Source organism: Pleuronectes platessa, chromosome 19 (genome assembly GCF_947347685.1).
Source record: "Pleuronectes platessa chromosome 19, fPlePla1.1, whole genome shotgun sequence".
In the NCBI taxonomy this organism is placed as follows: Eukaryota; Metazoa; Chordata; class Actinopteri; order Pleuronectiformes; family Pleuronectidae; genus Pleuronectes; species Pleuronectes platessa.
The window spans coordinates 19,379,905-19,398,162 of NC_070644.1; the positions used below are offsets into that span (position 1 = coordinate 19,379,905).

General features: G+C 44.5%; 1 protein-coding gene across 1 annotated transcript in view; it reads right to left on the reverse strand.

Annotated features, from left to right (window-relative positions):
• Positions 1-14,875: 14,875 nt before the first annotated feature.
• LOC128424475 (voltage-dependent N-type calcium channel subunit alpha-1B-like) overlaps positions 14,876-18,258 on the reverse strand; it is a 44,574-nt gene continuing 41,191 nt past the window's right edge. Inside the window, 1 exon segment of the mRNA XM_053410670.1 lies at positions 14,876-18,255. Within this exon segment, the coding sequence (XP_053266645.1) occupies positions 17,692-18,255 (564 nt within the window). The 3' untranslated portion in view covers positions 14,876-17,691.

Sequence of the window (18,258 nt, forward strand, 5' to 3'; positions counted from 1 at the left end):
ATTTACTTTTCTCTATAAGAAAACCCTCGATCTTCGAACGCAGCGCCGGTCGAGACACGGACATAAAAACTTCCTGAACTCTTTCTCTGCTGTTGTAATCCCTTCAAAGTCCCCCCCCCCCCCCCCCCCCCCCGCGAGAACCCTGGAGCCAGTGATTGGCATGGTGAATTAAACATTATGGTGTCACACGCTAGTGGAGAGAGTCCCCCTGTGTGGAGCTCAATGCTCAAAGTTGCCTTATATCTGTAGGTTCCTGTGTTAAATGCAACCGCACATCACCGTCTTGTGGTTGTACGCCTCCGGCTAGTATTCCAGTTGCAGGATATAAAGTCCCGGTGCGCTGTCTGGTGCAGAGCGTCATCAGAAAAGTGCTTTTGCAGAACGTTAGGATGTCACCGGGAAGTTGACCTTTGACTTTAGGGATGTAAATGGTCATAATTTCTGAATTTGAGACGTTTGTGTAACAATCTATCTGACATATAAAACTCCACATGCTATGAATTGGGTGGAGACAACCTGGGTGAACTCACTGAATCCAAGTTTTTAGACCTTATTTAGTTTCGAGCGTTAGATGATTCAGGTTTTTGTGCGATTTTATTTACACATAAATCAACAAAACCAAGATTTTGCTGATGGAACCATAAACAGTTCATTAGAGACACGTGAAACCATCACAGACAGATTGGAAAGAACCAAAATGAGAATAATAAACATGCTTTTCTTGCCCGGAACAAGTGAACCAACGGGATGATTAATATTTAACTATAACCCATATGGTGCGTGTAATCCAAATATTTTCAGTGCACATCTGAATGCCATTTTAAAGATGGATCCATGGTGGAAAATGGAGCGTGCTCACGGCCTCGCTAAAGCTTTCAACACGTCGCAGCTTCCCAGAGAGACGCGGCTGTAATTTCCTTCAGGGAGAGGAAACACAGAAGAGCACCAGTCAACACTCGTCCTGCTGCTCTACCTGCCGGCACATTCATCAGACCACAGGAAGTGGATGAAGTGAGGAACGTGTCCGCAAGTCAAATTCCTTGTGGTTTGTTGAAGAAGTGAAAAACAATAATAATACGGTTACATCCCCGAAGAGATTTGGAAGTGTTTGTGCACATCAAAACAATCCAGAAGTTGAATATTAATCTTAATTCAGCTGTTTTTGGAGTTTACACCTAAAGGAAAAACAGAAATCTGATCCCTGCTCAGGTGGAATCTATTCCAGCCAAGTTCAAGGAGCCGATTCTTCTCCTTCTTTAATGTGACGGGCTCCGAACCCGAGACGCTGAACAGTCGAACGAGGCCTCGCAGCTCGGAGCGGAACGTTAGCTTATCGTGTTCGAGGGAATGACATCAGGGCAGAGGGCAGGAGAGATGGAGAGAGAGAGAGAGAGAGAGAGAGAGAGAGAGAGAGAGAGAGAGAGAGAGAGAGAGAGAGAGAGAGAGAGAGGTGGGGCAGTCCGACTCTGGGGAATTCAGGTCATCAATCAAAAGTTTCTTCCACTGTTCGACACACAACCCCCCCCCCCCCCCTCTAACCTGGGAGACCCTCAGGTCACGTTCCTGTGACTACACAGACATTCAGTACATTTCTGATTTCATGTTAAAAAGCCTGATATCCAGCAGCATGAAAACGACGTGTTTTCCAAAAGCTGAGTTTCATCTTTACAGTTTTGTTTCGTGTCCTTCACGTCAGGTCTTCAGGTCTTGCGGTTATTGAATATCTTTCCATGCAAACTATGTAGAATCACGTGTAAACAGAAAAACGCTGACTTGATGATTTATCGGTGAAGAGTTGTCCACATTTCAAAAGATAAATCAGGAGGAATTGGTTGAAAAGGAAAAAATGTGGACGTCCAAATAATGTAGAAAACATTTAAAAAACATTTCATTTTTTAACCAATAGGAGTTGTAGGGTATTTGTGTTGTTTACTTGCTTCACAAAACATAAATAACATAAATAATTGATAGTAAAAAAAGTTCTTTACAGTTATATGACAGGAACGAATCCATCGACCCAGAAGTAAATAACATTTAATTCACAGTGTGTGTTGGACAAGTGGGAAATGGGACTTAAAAGTCTGTTGAGACTATTTAATAAAAACCATAAATCTTAACCTCATTTTTGCTTCTGGAGGAGAAACTCGGAGGATCAACATTAATGTCATAATATTCAAAATTTATGGAAATCCATCCACTTTTTGTGAAACTGCAAATCAAGTGTGTTTTTCTTGTTCCAGTTTCTCAAATTGGAAACTTTTTTTCCGTTCATAATCTTGACAGAAGAAATTTGTATTAAAACAAGAAGCAGGAAAAGAAGCAGCTGTTTGGAGACGTCACTCAGTTTGATCCGTCCAATCAAAAACAACCACACCAGTAAGGAATTACAAATGTGAAGCTCCGGATAAAAAACAAATAAAAGGATCAGAACATTAACAATGTATGACAACTGCAATTATTCAAAACTTCACGTTAGAGTCTTTGTAGAATCAGAGATTTCCACAAACAAGCTGCATGTTTTCACAGATGTGTCCCTGACAGATGTTTTGCACGGGAGACGTTTCATTTCCTCACCGAGCGGACACCACTCGGCTCCTGAGGCGGGAGGAGACAGGCCCCCGGAACCCGTGAACCATCTTCAGAGGACGAGAAGCAGATGAGAGGCCGACAAACCCCGAGTCCATCTGGAGAAGTGGACTTCACAGTCACATGAGCAGCACCTGACCTGAGACCTGTGAGCAACACGATACGCTCTCTAACCACGTCCAGCCAGGTATTCACTGAGATCCATTTAATCGCTGGATCTTCACATCCAGAGCAACGTGGGAGCATGAGGTAATCACCTGTGATCATTAGCACCGTCTCCATTATCGTGTCTTTTCTCGTCATGTTCTTTTTTCCGCCTTTCAGCAGAAGCAAGAACCACACGGCCAGATGAGGAATGTGACGGCTGTGAGCAGATGGGCGAGGAAAGCCTTGGTGCTACATGTGTCTTAAAGGGGGGGGGGGGGGGGGGGAGCTGGGCGGCCTGTGAGTGAGGATTCAACGGGAGATGAGGGAAAACAGAGAAGGGGGCTTTTGGTGAGTCAGGTCACGAGCCTGTGGGAACGTGGACGGACCAACGCATCTGAACTGGAGTGGAAATGCAAAGAGGAAAACGGGTATGTGTTGGACTGTGGACAAAACCACCAGGTCCCAGCACCAACTGGGACACTATCTCCACAGAAAACATTAATAAACAAAGTTCAAACTGTATCACAACACATCGAGATGAAGTCTGAATTCACAGCTTCCTTACATTTGTTGAGTCTCCACAATACAGATCTACACCCGACACAGGCCCCCTGAGCATGAGCATGTTCTCAGACTGACAAATCAAAAGGGATCCAGGCCGTTGTCCTCAACATTTCACTTAAGCACTGTCCGGAATCGAACCTGTGCAGCCTCAAACACCCGTAATGCGTCCGTTTCGCCAACGTGTCGGCCTCCTATGCTATACGAGTCGCTGGTGAATGTTACAGCTTCTTAAAAAACACAGACTTGTGTTTTACAGAGTTTTTCCAATCAGCCTAAAGGGGGCGGAGCTTTCTCCCAGTGAGACTGATGGTTCCCAGCCGCCCTCGCCTAGCCGCTCTGGGGACCTCGATGTCCAGACTCAGATATCTGCTGCTGCCTCGTGTGGATTCCCTGCAGCCGCACGAGGCTGTTGGCAGAACCGGGGTTATGTCAGTAATGCAACACAGGCCAATAACCAGTATATATGAGACTTTTCACTTGGCGTGTTTCTAGAAACCACTTCCCCTCACTTAGAGCAGATTGGAGTTTATTAAGGCCTCGATTGTGGGCGGGAGGTCGAAAGGTTAAACCGCCAGAAATGTGAGAAAATTATGGAACGTTTTGTGAGAAAACAAAAGGAAAAACCAGGGAAAGCAGAGGAAGTAAAAACCAGCTTGTGTTCTGCTTGGGTTGATGTGAGACGAAGGGTGAAAGAGGAGAATGGAGAGAGATAAATGACTGAAGGGGGGGGGGGGGGGGGGGGGGGGGGGAGAGATAACAGACAGATGAGGTTTTTCCTCAGAGATGCTGTGGTTCAAAACTTTCGCTGATTAATTCCCCGACTCTTATTAGAGGGAAACCAACAAACTAATGGATGAGTGAAACTGCCAAGAGATAAACCGAAGCCACAAATGAATAGAAAAGGATTTTGGCAAAGAAAGAATCAACAGATGCAAATGAGTGTGTTTTTTGGCATCTGCTCCCCTCAGGATTTTGGGTGGATTTACATGCACCGGATTTGTCTTTTATGCTCCTTATTGGACTTTGTATTGATTTCCTGTGCTGCATAAATAAACTTTACATCCATAAACACAAAGGGGCTTGAAATAGTGGACAATTATAAAAAAAGAAGGTTTGGAGAAATTGGCCAAATCTGCAGCTCTGACCTCTGCTTTGTGTTACAGCCTTGGATGAAAACACAAACATTGTGCGTCTGGGTCCACTTGGATATGGATTCGGCTTTAACTGTGAGGAACTTGTGTTTACTGCCAATGCAAGGCCAAACAAGGGGAGAGGAAAATGTGAACGTACTTAAATGCACTTCGGAGCTTTTGCCATAATCTCAACAGGGTGAAAGGACTCGTCGAGCTGCCGAGGCCGAGGAACACAAATGATCTCATGCACGTGATGACGCTGGTTGTGCAGATTGACAACCTCCACGCTCGCCACAGCCCTGAAACATCACCAGCTCCAGGAACTGGATGTGTGACAGACGGTGGAGACCTGGTCATGCACGGTGAAGTGTGAGGCAGCAGCTGAGGTGTGTTTGAGATCTGCCTTTAGCTGGAAGCATCACTGTGCCTGGGTTTTAAATTAAAATGTGGTTAACGTGGACATTTCCACAAAAGATAACAGAAAATCAAGATCTGTTCTGATAATTATTAAATTGACAAATTAGAAGTTGAGAGCTAGAAGCCCAACAGTCTTAAACACACGCAGATCACGTCCCTGTCTTGTTGAGGTCCTCGTGAAGGTCTAGGTCACAGTTGACGAGGAAAGACAACACCACTGTCACATTGACCAAGTCATTAAAACTGCTTGTAAAGAAAAACTCTTGTAAAAGGTTTTTACAAGACTCGTTCGAAGGTCGTGTGCTGAATGAGTCGTGACCCCGAGCGTCGGCTTCAGTCGAGCCGGTGACTCCTCGGGTCTCCAGTAAAACAAAAGCCCGGTTGAAAGGTCACACCAATAAAGGTGAGAGGACGAGGATGGAGCTGTTTCTAAATGTTCACTGGACAAGTTAATCTGAGGTTAATCTGAGGTTAATCTGAGGTTAATCTGAGGTTAATCTGAGGCTAATCTGTCCTTTTATTGATGTGTTCAGACAAATAAATTAGCATGGACACATAATTAATGCAGGCGAGAGACCAAAGGGAAAGAGAGTTCACCGACTAGTCTGAGATCTTTTACCTTTTTACAAGTAAAGTACATTTGCAAGAATATGATAAATCAAAAGTCTTGGGATATAATAACCAGACGCTGTGTTTCTGCCAAATCCCCAAACCCAGCAGTTCCTCTCACTAGGACACAGAAGCTAATCAGCTGTAAAAGCTTCTGTTTCACCAATATTGTGTTTGTTAAAGTGTTTGTTTTATTTTTGGCACACGGTAAATGTGTTCTTTGTGGCTGGTTATCAGGAGTTGTGCCTAAAACGCCCTCGTGGCCTGGGGATGGATCCAAAACATGAAACCCCGGCAACACAACAGTGCATTTAAAACTAGAAATATCACTCCTCTAAATATCTCTTTGTTTTCCATAAGATCCATTATTTATTCCCTGGGAAATCTGTGAATAAATGTCCACATGTGAGTTTTCTTCCTCGAGCCGAACCACATACGTCCACCAAGTTCTGTCAGGATCCGTTCAGTCATATTTCTATAACGCTGCTAACAACCAGACCCACCGACCAAAACACAACCGCACTGGAACAACATTAGAAGTAAAGAAAACATGGCTGCCCTGGTTATAGACTGATTGATTGGACTTAATGAAACGTGTAACTTTGTTCTGACAGATCCTCGTGGACACTGGGAGCTCTGGTGGAGCCGCCTGTCCTCAGACCGAGCCGCTCTGCAAGACGGGAAATCAATCCACATCGTCTCAGGCCGGCAAGCAAGGCACCGACAGACACCAGCGGGTTTTCTCCTTGTGTCTGTCGGCGGTTCGATTCCGTCAGCGTCACCTCATCAGCAGGGATGAACAAGGTCGTCCTCGCCTCATCTGAGAAGCAGCGAGGCAGGGACATGTGGAAAGAACGTCCAGACACGATAAAGACTTTCACCACCAGGCAGTTCTCCAAGGCTTCTATTACTGACGTCCCACAGACTGTAACTATATAAATAGATGTAGAAGTTCAGCCAATGAAGAGCATGGATCCCAAGTTTTTCAGTTTCTATAGATGTTTACAAGAAAAGGACTCTACTCACTTTATAACGTCAGTAGACATTTTCCTATATGTCTCAATCTCTAGTTTCACGTCTACCTCAATACTTCTGATGTTCAGTTAGTCAAACAGACGATAAAGCACTCTGCATTGTGTGACTGAAAGCTAGTGGCGTCCAATGGGTGCCGAGCTCTCAGTCTGACTCCACCCCCCTGCTCTTTCAATTAAAGTTGTGGCGGCCAAAACCAACATGGCGCTGGACAAGATGCCAAACTGGAGACTTTGAAATGGCAGCTCAGAAACCAGCGGGTGACGTCATGGAGGGAAACCCCAAAGTCCGGGACCGGGGGACTTCAATCGCTTCTCTGTTCTGCATTCCTGAGTCTCCAGTGACTGGTGCATGAAATTAAACCATCATAAATTTGATGGGAAAAAGCTGGTCCACTGGTAAATCAGAATCTGCTGAATGACATCAAGGACACCGAGAAAAAAAGACAAATTGAACCGAATAGAATCGTTTCTTGAATCAAAGAAAAACGATAGAATTAAACTGTGTGAATAACTCTAACCTTTGCACATTTTCCGGGGAAAATCCAAGAGCCTGGGACTCGATCAGATCCCAACAGGCGACAGAACTCACTCCAGAAGCTTCAAGAATTCATTATTCAGCAAGAAAGTGAATTGAAACATCAGCTTTAGAGGATTTTCTGCATCTGTCTGATGACGTACCTTCATTTCTTGTGGGTTTTTAATCCCCAGGTTGCGTTTTATGAAATGCAAATACAGTTAAACTTTTCCCAGTGACCAATGAAAGGCCTCCTCTCGCTCACGGGTTAATATATATGTAAATGAGCCGTGTAGAAAGTGACAGGAATGCAGCCGCCCGAGCGTTTATCTGCAACATGTCAGTCCACAGGTACAATCTCTGGTCTGTGCGGTATGTGCTGCAGACTGAGCGGCTGAACCCGGGACAATCACACACATTGTGTGCATTTCTCCCGTCTGCCCCGTTGTTCATTGTTCTCGGCCTGAATGTGCAGCGTGCAGCGGTTTACAGCGACTTTACCTTTACAGTAAATAGAGACTTTGCCGTTATGTGAGGTCATTGCAAAGAGGAAGGAAGTGGCTGATACAGTGTTTACTGATAGTAGAAGAACTCCCCCATGACACATAGGTTCTTTAAGTCTTGCATTTAGCTTCATGTGCATGTTTGTGACTATAACATTGAAAGATAAAGACTGTGCCTCCTGCGAAAAAGCATCATATCATCAATATCTCTTTAGCTGGTTTGTCCATGTCTCTGTTTGAGGAACCGGTGAGATTAGAGTGGCAGAGCAGAGAATTGAGAAGGAACCAAAGTCCTGCAGGGCTGCTGAACCTTGAGCAGCCGGGAGAGCGACACACCGGACTGAGCTCAGACTTCCAAACAAATCAATCACGTTAAAGTAAATAAAAACTGAACGAGTGTTTCGAACACACAGAGCGGCTGACGGGAGTTTGAGAGCGAGGGCACGGTTCACCTGCGTCTGCTGGAGTCAGGCTCCGTTAGTCATAACACCTCGGGTCTCACTCCAGTTGAGTTCAGCCAAACCAGGAGATAAGAGTCTGGCACGTTGGTCGTAACGGAGAACGTTTATGAAGACGTCAGGGGCGATTAATGTCAGCCTATCGAGCGATTCACTTCAGCTACAGAGCCTTTCTTTTCATCAGCCTTCACCAAGTTCATTAACTGCTTTAAAAACTGAGGTTGAAAAGCAAAAGTTCCCCCGAAAGATCTCTGAGGCAAAGAAACTTATCGGAGCAAGAGATCAGAGACGGAGGGAAACCAGACAAAGACAGGAAGTCAAGTGCACTGAAGGACAAAAGCATCAAATAAAATGTGTTACGAATCCAAAAATCCAGACTCAGGGAAAACAACAAAGTCCATAAACACAACGATGTGTCGACCCAAAGATGCACAAAGAAATCAAACACATAGGAAGTCACAACAAAGGGTCTTCAGGCAGAATCAACTTTGTGTTTCTGTGTTTTGGAGAATTCAGTTAGTCGTTTCCTTTGAAGCTGAAACAAGTCATACAATGCAAATTAAAGCAGACAGAGAATAATGCAAATGGAAGATCTACGTCTGGACGATCTCCGTTTCTGATAAACAACTTGTGTTTGTGTCTGGCTGAGCTGCAGCGGTTTGACTTAAGTTCACTGAAAAGTTTACAGAGCTCAGAATCTGACACTGAACGAAGCGCTGGGGCCACGTCAGAGCTCACGGCTTATTCTACCACACAGCGCACCTTGCTGGTGTCACACAGGGGTCAGTGTTAATGGAACAGTGTGTGTGTGTTTGTGTGTGTGTGTGTTTGTGTGTGTGTGTGTGTGTGTGTGTGTGTTTGTGGCAGGTTGCAACAGCAAAGGCTTCACAATAAACATCGGTCTTAACATGTTTGAAATCTGCTGAACTTTATATGTGGTGAGAAGTTCCTCTGGCGTGAGGTAAAACAGGAAAGTGTGTGGCAAGGATGGCAATTAAGTGTGTGTGTTGTGTGTGTGTGTGTGTGTGTGTGTGTGTGTGTGTGTGTGTGTCTGACTGGTATGAAACAACATTGCATCACCTGGCATCTATTTTGTGAACAGTGAAGGCGGCTCCACGTGTCACAGCTGCAGCAGTTAAACGACTCCCCCCTGACTTTCTTAATGATGAATTACAATAATGTTTAAATGTGGCCCCCAGGGGCCGATGGTTGCCAAATAAAGTCGAACCCGGGTATCAGAGTGATGATTGGATTCACAATCATCACGTGCACAGACACACACATTTAAATAAAATATCACCTTGTTCCATAAGTAAATAATAAACTCTTTGCTAAAATCTAAAAATCTAGATATGAACTTTAAAAAGAGATTTGTGAGAGTTGGGTTCACAGCTTGTTTCTGCCGCCCCCAGGTGGACAAAAATCACTAATGGCAGGTTTAAGTGTAACTTATTTAATTATTCTAAATTAGCCTAAACTGATTTTATTAATTATTTTATAATAATTAATTAGTTTACTTGATGCATGAGTATCTCCTGAGTTTATTCTGAATCCTGTTCGCCTGCCGCAGACAGTAAATTCTTTACGGATGTCGCATTGACACATATAAGTAAAATTTTTGTTTGATATGAATAATAGGAGAATCTTTTTCACTGTTGATACTTAAAAGCTTGAAGGTTTCCCTGGATTCTGGAAGTGGAGGAGGAGGTTTCACACTCAGTCAACATCTGGTACATCAGACCCAACAAACACAGAGAAACACTTCTACCAGAAGCCTGCAGGTAAACCCTGTCGCCCTCAGCTCTTCCACTCAACACCGCCGGGCAGGTGTTCAACATCTGCACGAGCTACAGGGGAAACCTCCAGCTGCTGCACAGGGACCGACCACATTCGTCTGTGTCGGCGCTTCAGACGGAGCGGAACCATAAACAGCTTCGATTGGGAGAAAACATCAGTTCCTTAAATTGCCTTTGTGTGTCTCTTTGTGTCCTGCAGGCTCCCTGAGCGATGGCAGACACACTGAGAGGCGACACTACAAAGTGGGAACGTTGTGAATGTTAGTAAAAAATGGATTTAATAAAGAGCCCTTTCTTTTACTCGTCGCTAACAGCAAACATTCGCCGAGCGTCTTCTGAACACCATCAATCCACCGCGGCTGTCATCTGGTTCCAGTCGGCCTGAGAGCGGATCACAGACAAGAAAGAAGCTTCTCGCCCGACATGTGGTTTCCACCTAAACCTCTTCACCTGCCTCTTCTTCAGAGAGAGCACCACCCCCCCACCACACCATCGGCCCGCTGTGTGTGCGCTGCAGGGACGGTTACACCACACGTGCCTGGTTAAAGCCCGGTTAATGGGCTCCAGATCAGAGTGCTCGCCAAGCACCGAGGAAACAAGATCTCGTTTCATTGGATGCAGATGCCTGGTTGTGGATCTGGTGTCACATTGGCGGTGACATCATCACCTCACCTTTGCTGAAAGAGCACGAGAGTCTCTGTGACACGGCCGGCGCCGGGCTCCTGATCTGGTTTGACTCCAGGGTTTGGTGAGAATGAATTCGGCTGCCTGAGGTCAGAATATCCCACAAACATCTTACACATCAGAGTCCATCAAGTAAAAAATACAGTGTGATAAAAACTACGAGGACTTTTTAGGAGAAGGAGTGTTTAATGACCTATACTGCAGCCAGCCACCAGGGGGCAATCAAGTTGATTTGGCTCCACCTTTTGAGGTGCTGTCGTGCCGGCCATCTTTATATACAGTCCAAAGAGTGTATTTAAAGATGGATGACGGTTCTCCACTTCCTCCCACGAGCCCGAAATGAAGCCAAAATATCCCACATTCGGTCTGTACTCCAACCAGCCACCAGGGGGCTATTTAAATGTTTTGGCCTGTTCATGTACAGTGGATGTTTAAATCTCACTGTCACTTACAGAATGTTCTGTCTCATATTCTGCTCGGGTTTCACTGTATCTGCAGAAATCACAAAGCCCCTCGTGAGCTCGGTTACATCTGGAACTGAGGAAACCAGATTAATAACAATAACAGTGACCGAGTCTGTTCCTGCAGCGTTACACAACCACGGCTCCGCTCGCCGAAGGTTTACACAAGGTTTTCACACTCCGCCATCTACAGTGACTCTGTGAAAACACACAGTGAAAGAATTCAACACACTGGACTCCATCAACGCGCCGCAGGACTCGTCTGTCGGCTCCTGGCTCGGATCCAGACCCTCAGACGTCTCGAACACACAGACAGAGCGTCACAGACCGAGAGGACATGTGATAGAATACACAAACTACGTGTGTTACGATGAATCCAGACGTGAAACACTGGGGTCGCCTGGCAAAGCTCCAACCTGCGAATCAATTCTGACAGAACATGGATGGATTTAACGTCCATGCAGCTCAGAACCTGGAGGTTTCACTGGGTCAACAGATCCAGACGCTGAAAACACGGATGAGACAACACAGTTGAGGCCGCGGAGGCCGATGTGACGCTGAGATCAACAGAATGTGCTTGGCCCAGTAAAAACATTCCATGTGATTTAATAATCTTCATGTGTCGCCACATGTGGTTTAGAAGAAACGTAGAAAAACATTGTGTCTGCATGAGGCATCCAAACGGGAACCTCAACATTTACATATGTTCATCAGTGGACATCAGGGCTGGTGGTGAGTGATTTAATGACTCAGATGTGAGTTGAAGAAGATCTGGCAGCTTTGGATTAAACGGTGAAGATTCACCTGGAGAATCAAGGTCAGAGACAGATGTGGGGCGGTGTGGCCAAGGGGGTAGAGCGGGCGTTCTCCAACATGAAGGTTGCCGGTTCAATCCCCACTCTTCCCCATCTGCATGCCGAAGTGTCCTTGGCAAGATACTGAACCCCTAAATGGCCCCTCATAAATGTTGAGTGTACTAAAAATGTAAGTCGCTTTGGACAAAAGCGTCAGCCAAAGGTAATGTAATGGGGATTTATTTGGAGCTGATGTTGATCACGAAATATTGGCTGAAAAAATAAAGCTATGATTGTGAGGGATTCATTTATGCTGCAATTACGTTCTAAATAGAAACGCGTCCTTTGTCACTGCCCACATCCTTCTATGCATCCTTATCCACTAGAGGGCAGCGCAGACAGGAAACATGTCAACGGTGGAGGAAGTTGAGTTAACAAACTTTTCTATTAAATGATAAAGACGCCTGTAGTTCCTAACCAACTTGTAAAGTCTATCTTCAAAAAGTTATGCCTCGAGTCCTGTGACTATTGGCTCCACTGCACCCCTCATGGTTGCTGGTGGTACTGCTATGTTTTGACAGTTTCCTCTGTATCCTCAAAGTTTTGATAAAACATGTTCAAATACCAACAATGAGCTTCATGTGTTTCCCTACACGCATCTGAGGCTGATTAATGAGCCTTAAAGACCTCGTTATCAACCTGATGACAAAGGAATGTAATTGAGTCTATTAACCGTAAACTTTTACTACTAATAAATATAGAAAACAGATAGAACCAGGTTTATAGAACTAAGGGAAATTGTTAAGGTGTAAGTCTTTAACCGGCTCTAACAAGGCTGCAATGATAATAGGTCATAAGTTCATTGTGGGTTTTTTATTACGAGACTTTTTAATGATGAATAAACGTCAGTAAGTTGGTTTAAATAACAAACGTGCTTTCTGTGAATGGAGAAGCTGAGAGAGATGTTGAACACAGCGGATCCGCAGTGAAGCCAGCTGAGGCCTTATTGTTTCATCCTGGTCTGAGTTTAATCTCGTGTTCGCTCCATTAGCAGAGAGGAATGAAAGATAATAAAGAGCTGCAGCTCGAGCGTTAGACTGACTGAGAGTGGAAGCGGAGGATTTTCATCAGGACCCAGAATGCACTGAGAAGATGATGTGGGGAGCATTTAATTATGGTTTCTCTTCATGTTACAGAATATTAGCTTTAGTTGACAATATCGTCAGAATCCATGCGTCACAGTTTTACCTTTAAATATATATATCTGTTGATTATGGATTTTATTTACACAAATTGATGGTGTTGGTCATCAGATTTCCCAATATTCTGCATTTTCTTTCTCTTCAGTTGTTTTTGTATAGTTACACTATAGTTGTCTATTTATAAGTATGTACACTAAAAGAAATGTAAAACATCATACTTGGTCAATAGAGACAATTACGATTTTGACGTCAAAATCCTGAATATATCTGTATTCAAATGAGTTTAAAAACAGCCTAAACAGAAAACATAATTTTCATTAAAAAGTATTTTCTCAAAAATTAAGGTTTTTGCCTTTTATTTTGTTAAAATGCTTGAGTTAAAATGTAAAGAACCAGGTTGAATTGAAATTACCGTAAAATGAAAATCTTCTTTCAGCAGGAAAAGTTCCTCTCAGTTGTAAAAAGTATCTGCTGCAGATTTCATGCAGAACTTATTTGATAAAACAAAGTACAATGTTCACTCTGCACATGATTCTCTAAATGAGGCTCAAATCTACTTTTTACAGTAAGAACTTAAAGATTAACTTTCTGTCAGTTGCTGAAAGTCTCTGCAGCATCTTGCCTGGTTTAACTCGTGAGTTTTAAAATAAAGCTCTTTGCTTATTCTGCACACGTTGTTATCAATGACAGATGTGGGGCCCCATGTGCAGTGGGGGGTGGGGTGGGGGGGCACCTCTCCTACCTGTGTGCAGCATCCCGGAGCCGGACTCCCCCCCCTCATCCTCCGGTGTCTCCCCAGCCGAGGCGGTGCTCGTCGTCAGGAGGCAGAAAACACAAAGCGTCCAGGTGAAGGAGCCGCGGGACATCTTCCTCTCTCTGAATCAACTTCTTTAAAAGTAAAGTTTCAGGACCAGCAAAGACTCAGAGACTCAAAGCTCCACTTCAGTAAAAACAATCTCAATAAACCTGAAGTCCTAACTGTGCTGTTTAAAGTGTGAGGCTCCAGCAGGAGATGGGACACATCCTCTCTTCACCTCCTACTCTTCCTCACCTCCTCCTTCTCACCGAGCTGCAGCTTCTCTCCTCCAGCTGCCAGTGATGTCAGCACACCAGCCAACCCAGGCCACGCCCCCCCCCCCCCCCCCCCCCCCTCTCTCTCTTTCTGTTGTGGACCAATTAAAATCCTGGACGGCCTCCACCTCTGTTTTAAAGCTGGTCTGCAGCTGGATTGTAAAATGTTCACTTCCATCCACATGTGATCCATTTTAATTGAGAGATTGATTATTGCTGCTGTTATTTGATGACATAGAGTAAACTGAGTGAGATCATCTCTTTTAAATAACAGGACGGCTCCAAAAGTGAAGCCAAAGCGTCTAGATCGCCCCCTGGTGGATGGCTGCAGAAAAGTCATGAGCCCCTCCTCCTCCTTAAAGGGTTTGTTATTCTGATAACTTTTAGTTTGGGGGAAAAACGATCAAAACCGAGGCTTCATCTTTACATTCAGTCGATCAATCTAATGTTTTGAGGGATCGCAGGTTGGGTAAAATCGGCAGAAAAAGTGTTTAAATATAATAATCGGAGCAATTCCAATATGATCCGCACTATTTGAGCTCGGGCCCTAAATATTCAAGTAAGTTATTAAATAAAAACTTACAGGGCTTAAACTGTAAAACGATCTCATCAGTCAGAAGTCCTTAACTGACCAATCAGCAGCATTAACAGTATGAAAATAACTTCCTGTTTGAAAGAAGAAAGGACATTAGTATTTGGTATATTTGAATCCTGATATATAACCAATTCCATATTTTCAAAAATTAAAAAACAATTGTCTCGTTGTCTAGAAGAAGGTGTGAATGATTATTATAGCCGTTCAGTTAAACCATCTTAATTCACATCGAATAAAATGTGGGGGAAAACAACACAGCTCTAACCATGAGACATACCAATACAAATATTACACAATCTGCATCACGTCATTTCATAATACCTCTTTATTCAAGGACTTATATTCATACAAAATCTATAGGTCCAGTCAAAGTGACCGTGGGAGAGACAGTCAACAGATCAGGCAGCGAAGGACTCGTCGGACTCGCTCCTCGGAGAAGGAGCCTCGTTTCCACTTTGGACGTTCTGTCGTAAAATCGTATTCAAGCTTGTGTTTGTCGTCTTTTTTTTTCTACTTAAAACCTGAAACTGATACTTGTGTGTTTAGAGAAGCAGAATAAACACAACCAGGAAACAAATCGTACAAATCGTGGACTCAATGAAGTTTGAACAATGCCTCTTTTTTTTTTTATGACATGCACATTTTCATCTCAGAACATGCAAACAGGACATGTCCAGAAGGGGGAGCCACCGTGCACCTTGTGAGAGGACTTTGTTTATTGTCGGGCTCGTTGAAAATGTAGAATCAGTTTTTTTAATAATGCCTAACGAGAATCGGGAGTTCCAGTCTAAGTTTACAGAAACACTACGAGCTGCCTGCTTCAAACTCCAAACGTCTCGGTTTAGATGATCCATCAAATGTGTTGCACAGATATCGAGACCACAGGAAGTAAATTAAAACATTAAGGAACTAATCGGATTTGGATGTAATCATAATTTGCAAATAATTCACTTTTTTCTTTAACCTACTCAGAGATAAACCGGGAGAATATGAGACATCAGGTTAATCTAATTTGTACTTTGATAAAAATTTACAAACAATGATAGATTATCGCTGAACAGAGGTAAAAAAAATGATATCTTTAAAACTCTCAAATTTGAGAAACGATCAAATACAAAATTACGTAAAAAATGCTAAACTTGTACTAAAGATGTTTTAATTGTTAACTTGGCCAACATTGAATTAAAATCAGTTCATGGAGTTCTGCTCCTCGAAGCTTACGACAAATTGTTTCGATCGCCCCCTGGTGGCTGGCTGCAGTATAGGCTCACAGAGTTAAATAAACTTTACTCAAAGGTGGTTTCTGTCTGTTTAGGTAAATATTTATACGTTCCAGTAGGTTTTGTTTTAGTTTTCAGTTATTTGATGCTATTAAAAACGTGGTGAAATGTCCTGATTGACAAATGACACTGAGCTGTGATTGGTCGAGCACGTGGACTAGGAGGTCATTAACGGACGACATCTGGCAGAAGAGCAGCCTCTGGTCTGGCAGTAGCATTTGTTTGCAGCTGGTTCAGTTTCAACATTTTTGTGACTCGACCCCAAAACTCTGACATCTGGTTCTGTGAACAAGCTTCAGAATCCAGTGATAATTATTTAAAAACACAACTAGACCCAAGTCTGGAGAGAACACAGCTTTATATCGGGGGCGGGTTCTATCCGGCGTCATGCAGTCAACCTTCCAAACCTCAAAAACACACGCGTGAGCTTCCATACGAGTTTGTGTGTTTTCTGTACATCACATATGAAATATTTACAATTTACAACTCTTCACACGTTTAAAATGTAAAATTTGGTCACAGTCGCACTAAAGCCTGAACCTGGAGATTCCAGAGGGTTAAAGCTACAGGGCAGATGAAGTGTCGTCTTGTTGCATAGCCCTACGTGAAGTCAACAGTCAGCAGCAACAACACAACCCTTTGCCGCCGCCGACAAACCCTCGCACAATACTGCTCTCGTTGGAAAGAGGGGGAGAAGGAGAAGGACAACCCGTGGGATCTGGGCAAATATGGCAGAGGTGACATATACTGGATTATTATCGATCAAAAAAAATGGCACTTTCCTCGATTTAGAGACGATTTCCGCCAACGTGGTGGCAGCGTGTTTGAAAGAGAAAGGCAAATACTTACCACACATCCCGAAGCAACAGTACAGACACTATTTTTTTGACATGTTCAAGACCCTGCATGCACTACATTGCTTACTTTGCATCTGATTTACCTACCACAACAGTTTTTTAGTATAAAAAAAGTGTTTTGTAAGTGTTTTTTGTATTTTTTTTGCATTCTGTCCTTTAAACCAGATTCAACCAACAAGCAGCTTTGTTTTCCGGCCGCTTGTTTCTCAGTAGGACGCTCTCACCTCAGCCCACAGCCGGGCGGCGTCTCCGTCCACCTGGGAAAACGAGGCACTTGGTTTTCAGCCACATGAAGTCAGAAAATGATCTAGTCCCTAAACGTCTCCAGAAATCTACATCTGGTTCGATTTACCCCAAGAAAACGGGCTCGTTAAAACTCGGCTCTACCTCTGCTCTAACCGATCCCTGTGATTTCTGTCACATTAATTACCGGGTCCATTAAGTGTTGGAAATTTAAGACCGAAATAAATTGTCTCTTGACGTCAGAATTGGTCGAAGCCCTGAAGAGCTGAAGAAGAAGAAGAAATAAAATGTAAAGAAAGAAAAAGAAGAGGAACATAATTTGGTGGTAGCATCAATATGATCAAGTTTTTAACTCTTGTCGAACCGACATGGCAAAAGTAAACAAAACGAACAATGATGATAAAAACGTTGTTGACACCAGGAATGAGGTTGTAGTTTTTCTTTTTTTTTGAATAAGGGAATTTTGGCTTTTGTCTTCTGCTCCAACACTGATGTCACTGACCAAGGCAAAAATACTTGAGGGTCTTCACATGTGCTATGATTTCAGTGCAAGTCAACGGGGTACAAAACGTCCTCAGAGTCTTTTGTTGACATATAAAAAAGGAGAGTAACACTACAACGCTGGAATGATTTCAGATCCCCTTTCACAGCACTTTCCTCTGGCGTTCTCCCTCGGCATCGACCCCCCGGACTCGGCACCAGCACTTTACAGCTCCGACATCACTCCAACGTGGTCCACCAGGTTAGCACCAGTCCTCGTCCTCCCTCTCCCTGAGACTTCCTGTCCCTCTGCTCCCGGGCCCGGACGCCGAGCTGACCCCGAGGGTGAAGTGGAACCCGTTTGGCACCCCCGCCACTCGCGTGACGGGCATGGTGGCGGCCGCGGCGGCAGTGGCGTGTGAAGCGGAGGCTGTGGTTGAGGCAGTGGTTCTGGCAGAGCGACCCCCTGACCCGTGGCTGCTCACGGCGTCCTGCATGTCCTCCCTCTCCTCGAGGAGGGCCTGTCGGGAAGCGTCCTGCAGCTGCCGGTTCAAATGAGGGTCCGAGCCGATGCGGGTGACCGGTATCGGGGACTCGTTGTGGTCCACGTACAAGCGCTCGTGCTCTGAAAGGCCACGGCTGAAGCGAGTCTGGAGCCCCTTCGTGGAGCTGCTGCCGGCACCGGACGGGAGAGGTGAGGAGTTGGCGGTCTTGTAGGTCACGGCCGGACGAGGGGTGAGGGGCGTCTGGGGCAGCTGCCGGCGGCTACGGCCCGGCGTGCTGGAATCAGACGGGAGCGTCCCAGCGCCCGCTTTGCCCACGTTGCAACC